General features: G+C 42.1%; 1 protein-coding gene across 1 annotated transcript in view; it reads right to left on the bottom strand.

Annotated features, from left to right (window-relative positions):
• myo5c (myosin VC) overlaps window positions 1-2,429 on the bottom strand; it is a gene marked incomplete at its 5' end in the record, with an annotated part of 35,082 nt that extends 32,653 nt beyond the window's left edge. The window contains 2 exons of the mRNA XM_055921959.1: window positions 1,916-1,997; window positions 2,158-2,429. Coding sequence (XP_055777934.1) covers window positions 1,916-1,997; window positions 2,158-2,429 — 354 coding nt within the window. The remainder of the gene's footprint in view (window positions 1-1,915; window positions 1,998-2,157) is intronic.
• Between the last annotated feature and the right edge of the window lie 5,575 nt (window positions 2,430-8,004).

Raw genomic sequence — 8,004 nt, forward strand, 5'->3', positions numbered from 1 at the left:
GGTTGCATACCAAGTTAGACTTGGTGAGGTTACATACCAAGTTAGACTTGGTGAAGTTACATACCAAGTTGGACTTGGTGAGGTTACATACCTAGTTGGACTTGGTGAGGTTACATACCAAGTTGGACTTGGACTTGGTGAGGTTACATACCAAGTTGGACTTGGACTTGGTGAGGTTACATACCAAGTTGGACTTGGACTTGGTGAGGTCACATACCAAATTAGACTTGGACTTGGTGAGGTTACATACCAAGTTAGACTTGGTGAGGTTACATACCAAGTTAGACTTGGTGAGGTTACATACCTAGTTGGACTTGGACTTGGTGAGGTTACATACCAAGTTAGACTTGGTGGGGTTACATACCAAATTAGACTTGGACTTGGTGAGGTTACATACCAAGTTAGACTTGGTGAGGTTACATACCAAGTTAGACTTGGTGAGGTTACATACCTAGTTGGACCTGGACTTGGTGAGGTTACATACCAAGTTAGACTTGGTGGGGTTACATACCTAGTTGGACTTGGACTTGGTGAGGTTACATACCAAGTTGGACTTGGACTTGGTGAGGTTACATACCAAGTTGGACTTGGACTTGGTGAGGTTCCATACCTAGTTGGACTTGGACTTGGTGAGGTTACATACCAAGTTGGACTTGGTGAGGTTACATACCAAGTTAGACTTGGTGAGGTTACATACCTAGTTGGATTTGGACTTGGTGAGGTTACATACCAAGTTAGACTTGGTGGGGTTACATACCAAATTAGACTTGGACTTGGTGAGGTTACATACCAAGTTAGACTTGGTGAGGTTACATACCAAGTTAGACTTGGTGAGGTTACATACCTAGTTGGACTTGGACTTGGTGAGGTTACATACCAAGTTGGACTTGGACTTGGTGAGGTTACATACCAAGCTGGACATGGACTTGGTGAGGTTACATACCAAGTTAGACTTGGACTTGGTGAGGTCACATACCAAGTTGGACTTGGACTTGGTGAGGTTACATACCAAGCTGGACATGGACTTGGTGAGGTTACATACCAAGTTGGACTTGGACTTGGTGAGGTTGCATACCAAGTTAGACTTGGTGAGGTTACATACCAAGTTAGACTTGGTGAGGTTACATACCAAGTTGGACTTGGTGAGGTTACATACCTAGTTGGACTTGGTGAGGTTACATACCAAGTTGGACTTGGACTTGGTGAGGTTACATACCAAGTTGGACTTGGACTTGGTGAGGTTACATACCAAGTTGGACTTGGACTTGGTGAGGTCACATACCAAATTAGACTTGGACTTGGTGAGGTTACATACCAAGTTAGACTTGGTGAGGTTACATACCAAGTTAGACTTGGTGAGGTTACATACCTAGTTGGACTTGGACTTGGTGAGGTTACATACCAAGTTAGACTTGGTGGGGTTACATACCAAATTAGACTTGGACTTGGTGAGGTTACATACCAAGTTAGACTTGGTGAGGTTACATACCAAGTTATACTTGGTGAGGTTACATACCTAGTTGGACCTGGACTTGGTGAGGTTACATACCAAGTTAGACTTGGTGGGGTTACATACCTAGTTGGACTTGGACTTGGTGAGGTTACATACCAAGTTGGACTTGGACTTGGTGAGGTTACATACCAAGTTGGACTTGGACTTGGTGAGGTTACATACCAAGTTGGACTTGGACTTGGTGAGGTCACATACCAAATTAGACTTGGACTTGTTGAGGTTACATACCAAGTTAGACTTGGTGAGGTTACATACCAAGTTAGACTTGGGGAGGTTACATACCAAGTTAGACTTGGTGAGGTTACATACCTAGTTGGACTTGGACTTGGTGAGGTTACATACCAAGTTAAACTTGGTGAGATTACATACCTAGTTGGACTTGGACTTGGTGAGGTTACATACCAAGTTGAATTGTTGCTGAAGCTTCTCGTTGGCGTAGTTGATGCAAAACTGTTCAAAACTGTTGATGTTAAATGTTTCAAATCTGAGAGGAGGAGAATAAATAAATAGCCATTTTCACATTTAATATATTTTTGAATAAGTTTTTACTTGCAATGATCGTGATTGCAACATGTGATTGTATAGTTGAATATACAAACAACTAAACAACTGAAATGTACAGTAATGTCACGAATCCAAATTACCCATAGATGTCCAGTACTCCTATGAAGGAGTGCTGTTTCCCTGGCACCTGCAGGGCTGCATTGATCTTCTGGATGACGCAGTCGAACAAGTGGGCATAGATCTGCTTGGCGAGGGCATCTCTGGCGCTCACAGCCCGTTCACCGGGCACCGGCTTCACCACCGTCTCTGCCACCATGGCTATCCTGCGATGGCATAGCCAACGGGTAACACCATCAGGACTGACCCCGAGAAGGTCACAGAAAGCAGCTAGGTGTTGATCACTGGACTGGAGGGAGGGAGGGAGGGAGGGAGGGAGGGAGGGACCATTGTAAATACAACCCATATTTATGTGTATTTATTTTCCCTTTTGTACTTTAACTATTTGCACATTGTTACAACACTGTATATAGACATAATATGACATTTTAAATGAGAGAGAGAGAGAGAGAGAGAGAGAGAGAGAGAGAGAGAGAGAGAGAGAGAGCTTCAAGAGGAGGATACTGTCCAGAAACTTAAAGAAGAGATGAAACAGTTCAGGGAGGAGAGCAGAGCATCTATTGCTAAACTAGAAAGCAGAATGGACAAACTGAGTCAGACAAATGATGACCTCAGAGACCATCTGAGCACAACAAGAAAGGAGCTAGAACAAAGAGAGAGATACATTGACCTCCTCAACCAGCAGCGAGTCATTATGTCCTCTGCATCTGGAGAACATGTCCACCAGCTTGGCACAACACAAGCAGAACCCGAGAACAGGATGGCCTCCACCACACAGCCTGATGACACTGCACCAGCCTACCAGTCTGCTCCAGCCCAGGTCAGCCAACCAGCCTCTCAGTCTGCTCCAACACAGTGTGCTCCAGCCCAGGTCAGAATACCAATCTCCCAGTCTGCTCCAGCACAGGTCAGAATACCAGTCTCCCAGTCTTCTCCAGCACAGGTCAGAATACCAGTCTCCCAGTCTGCTCCAGCACAGTGTGCTCCAGCCCAGGTCAACCTACCAGCCTCTCAGTCTGCTCCAGCCCAGGTCAGCCAACCAGCCTCTCAGTCTGCTCCAACACAGTGTGCTCCAGCCCAGGTCAGAATACCAGCCTCCCAGTCTGCTCCAGCCCAGGTCAGAATACCAGCCTCCCAGTCTGCTCCAGCCCAGGTCAGAATACCAGTCTCCCAGTCTGCTCCAGCCAGACAGTCACCCACAACTGCAATCCTTATTGATTCAAATGGGAAGTTCTTAGTCCAGCAAAGATTATTCCCTAGACACCAGGTGTATAAGTTCTGGTGTCCTACAACTGACAGTGCAATGCAGCTACTCAGTCAGACCAGGATTGACACCCTCGACAACATCATCATCCACACTGGCACAAACGACCTTCATGCCAAAGGTGAAGATGTATCTGGGGCAGTGAGAAGAGTGGCAGAACGGGCACAGGCTGTGTTCCCAACAACCAATATAGTTGTGTCCACCCTCCTACCAAGAAAAGACTTCCCAGGACAGTTGATCGACAAAATAAATCAACAGATCACTGTGGACTGTGCCTCACTACTCAACGTTAGAACGGCTCACCACCCCACTCTGACATGTCAACACTTATACGATAATGTACATCTTGATCAGGACAGTGTCAGAACCTTTGCCAAGGACCTAAAAGATGCAACACTTGGCAGGGACCCACACACCCATCACCCCAGCAACAGAGGTCCCCCGCCCCACTTTCTGAAACAACAGTACCTCCACCATCCCCAGGAGAAAAGAGACAGACACGGCTTATTACAGCACAGCTCTACTAGACCAGGCCCAACACAACACAGATTTACGAGACCAGGGCCTTCACAACACAGCTCTACTAGACCAGGCCCATCACAACACAGATTTACGAGACCAGACCCGCATCAGGACAACACGACTAGACCCGGCCCATCACAACACAGCTCTACTAGACCAGGGTCTTCACAACACAGTTCTACTAGACCAGGCCCATCACAACACAGCTCTACTGGACCAGGCCCATCACAACACAGCTCTACTGGACCTGGCCCATCACAACACAGCTCTACTGGACCTGGCCCATCACAACACAGCTCTACTAGACCAGGCCCATCACAACACATCTCTACTAGACCTGGCCCATCACAACACAGCTCTACTGGACCTGGCCCGTCACAACACAGCTCTACTGGACCTGGCCCGTCACAACACAGCTCTACTGGACCTGGCCCGTCACAACACATCTCTACTGGACCTGGCCCATCACAACACAGCTCTGACCACTACTCCAGGGTCGGACAGAACACTGTCCTTCAGAGAAGTACACCACATGATGCAGTCCACACCATGTATCATTCAGATCATCAGCCTACATATGCTGAGGTAACCTCTGGCAAAAGACACCTAGAACAATCAGAGATAGGAGAGGTGCGCCAACTACTGCAACTAATATGCAGACTACTGAGCTAGACAGACCCTTTAATTCAGGGGCACGCGCGCACGCACACACACACACACAGGGTTGCAGATTGCATTGTACTTATTTTTTGTGCAGTCTTATTCCATTCTTATTAATTTGTTTACAACTATTCTTAATTTTTTATTGGCACCGGTATAATAATAATATTTATATATAATGGTGTGTGTGTGTGTATGTATGTATGTATGTATGTATGTATGTATGTATGTATGTATGTATGTATGTATGTATGTATGTATGTATGTATGTATGTATGTATGTATGTGTGTATGTGTGTGTGTGTGTGTGTATATGTGTGTATGTATGTATATGTATGTATATATATATATGTATATATATGTGTGTATGTATGTATGTATATATATATATATATATGTGTATGTGTGTGTGTATGTATATGTGTATATATATATGTATATATATATATATATATATATTATTTTGTATTGTTTTCAATGTACTTTACTCAAACCAGTGAATATCACTTATTATAAATGAGATCATTAACTATCAGCTCTTGGAATATCCAGGGATTTTACTCTTCACATTTTGGTTATAAAACAACAAATCCAGAATTTATTAAAAACATCAAAGGACAGGACATCATAATCCTACTGGAAACATGGTGTCGTGGAGACATAGATACTCAGTGTCCCTCAGGGTATAGAGAAAGTTTACTACCATCAATCAAACATAAAAATGTTAAACGGGGCCGAGACTCAGGTGGAATCATCATTTGGCATAAGCAGGACTTGGCACTGTATGAAATGAAAAAAGGTACCAGTCACATTTGGCTAAAACTTAACAAAGGTACAATCTATTGTGATAATGACGTGTACATATGTGCAGCTTATGCTCCTCCTTCAGATTCACCATATTATGATGATCAGTTTTTTGACAATCTCCAGACAGAAATCATTACATTTCAGGCAGAGGGTAAAGTGCTTCTTTGTGGAGATTTCAATGCAAGAACAGGTTCTGAGCCTGACTACACTGATGCGGGAGGTAACCACCACATATTTGGTCACCCCTCCTTGTACAGCAGCCCTATTATAAATAATAGAAACAGTCCTGACCAAATACTGAACAAAAATGGGAAGGAGTTAGTGCATCTCTGTCGAGCCTTAGGCCTGTACATGCTTAATGGTAGAATCAGAGGCGACTCTTTAGGTCAGTTTACTTACTGCTCAGCTCTTGGGACAAGTGTAGTCGATTATGCCATCACGGACATTGACCCCTCCTCCATTAGTGCATTCACTGTCAGACCACAGACACCATTGTCAGATCACAGTCAGATCAACGTGTTTTTGAAGAAATTAACCGGCAATATTCATTCAAAAAAACTGCCCAATAAACTCTTCAACATAAACCAATCATACAGATGGGCTCCAAACAGTGCAGAGAGATTCATTGAAACATTGAACTCAAAAGAAATGATGAACTCTATACAGTTTTTCAATAACTCACAATACCAAAACAATAAAGATGGTGTCAATTCGGCTACTCTAAACATCAACTGCATATTCCAAAAAGCAGCATCGAAAGCAAATTTGAGCAAACCAAAGAAATGCAACATCAGAAACAAAAAACAAAATGTTTCTGACAAATGGTTTGATAATGAATGTAAAACAATTAGAAAACACCTAAGACAAATGTCAAACAAAAAACATAAGCAGCAAAACAACCCAGAGCTACGATATGAATACTTTGAAACTCTGAAACAGTATAAACATACACTGAAACGCAAGAAACTGAATTATACCAACAAGACACTTGATGAAATTGAAAACGCAATTGACCAAAATCAGTTCTGGGACATGTGGAACAATTTAAGCACAACAAAGCCACAAGAATTAGCCATACAAGATGTAGGAATTTGGAAAACTTATTTTGATAATCTATACAAAAACATCCCAGAAAAAGACTTAAAACAGAACCAATTAGAAATTAAAGAAAAATTGAACATCCTTGAATCAGTCATTAAAAATAACCAAAATCCATTAGATTACCCAATAACCCAACAAGAACTAACTGAAAAGCTCAAATCTATTAAATCAAAGAAGGCTTGTGGTCTAGACAACATCAGAAATGAAATGCTGAAAAACAGCACACCTGAGCTGCAAAATGCTGTGCTTAAATTGTTCAACATGGTTTTAACTTCTGGCTGCTTCCCTGATGTCTGGAACCAGGGGCTCATCTCCCCTATCCACAAAAGTGGAGACAAATCAGACCCCAATAATTACAGGGGAATTTGTGTAAACAGTAACTTGGGAAAGGTTTTCTGTAGCATTTTGAATTCAAGAATCCAAACCTTTCTTCAAGAAAATTTTTTTTTAACTAAATGTCAAATTGGCTTTCTCGCCAACCATCGCACTACTGATCATATATACACCTTACACACACTAATTAATAAACACGTCCACCAAAAAAAAGAGGGCAAAATCTTTGCTTGCTTTATTGACTTTAAAAAAGCATTTGATTCTATTTGGCACGAAGGGCTATTCTACAAAATTCTCCAAAGTGGGCTTGGTGGTAAGGTGTATGACTTAATAAAATGTATGTACACAGAAAACAAGTGTGCAATAAAAATCAAAAACCAAAGAACATAATTATTTTCACAATGTCGAGGTGTGAGACAAGGCTGTAGTTTGAGTCCAAATCTTTTCAACATTTATATCAATGAATTAGCAGAGATGTTGGACAATTCTCCAGCCCCAGGACTCACACTATTTGACACAGAGGTGAAATACCTGCTATATGCTGATGACTTGGTACTTCTATCACCAACCAAAGAAGGTCTTCAACAGAACATTAATATTCTAGAGCAATATTGCCATAATTGGGCCCTGGCAGTAAATTTCCCAAAAACTAAAATCATGATTTTCCAAAAACAAAACAGATGTCAGAAACACAAATATAAATTCACCCTGAACAACACCATCATTGAACACACAAAAAATTACACCTACCTTGGTCTGACCATATCTGCATCGGGAAACTTTAATAGGGCAGTGAATGCACTCAAAGAAAAAGCCCGCAGAGCATTGTATGCAATAAAAATGAAATTATTCAAAATCAACATCCCAATTAGAATTTGGACCAAAATATTTGACAGTGTAATCCTACCAATAGCTCTTTACGGAAGTGAGGTTTGGGGGCCACTCAATAAACTGGACTTTAAAATGTGGGACAAACATCCAATTGAAACCTTACATGCAGAATTCTGTCGGAAAATCCTACAAGTCCAGAGAAATACACCAACTAATGCATGTAGGGCAGAATTGGGCCGCTTTCCAGTAATAATGAAAATACAGAAAAGATCATTAAAATTTTGGCTACATCTAAATTCAAGTCCAAATTCGAGTCTGCAATTTAAAGCACTTCAAACCCAAGAGCTGAGCC

This window comes from Salvelinus fontinalis, chromosome 5, assembly GCF_029448725.1.
Source record: "Salvelinus fontinalis isolate EN_2023a chromosome 5, ASM2944872v1, whole genome shotgun sequence".
Taxonomy (NCBI): domain Eukaryota; kingdom Metazoa; phylum Chordata; class Actinopteri; order Salmoniformes; family Salmonidae; genus Salvelinus; species Salvelinus fontinalis.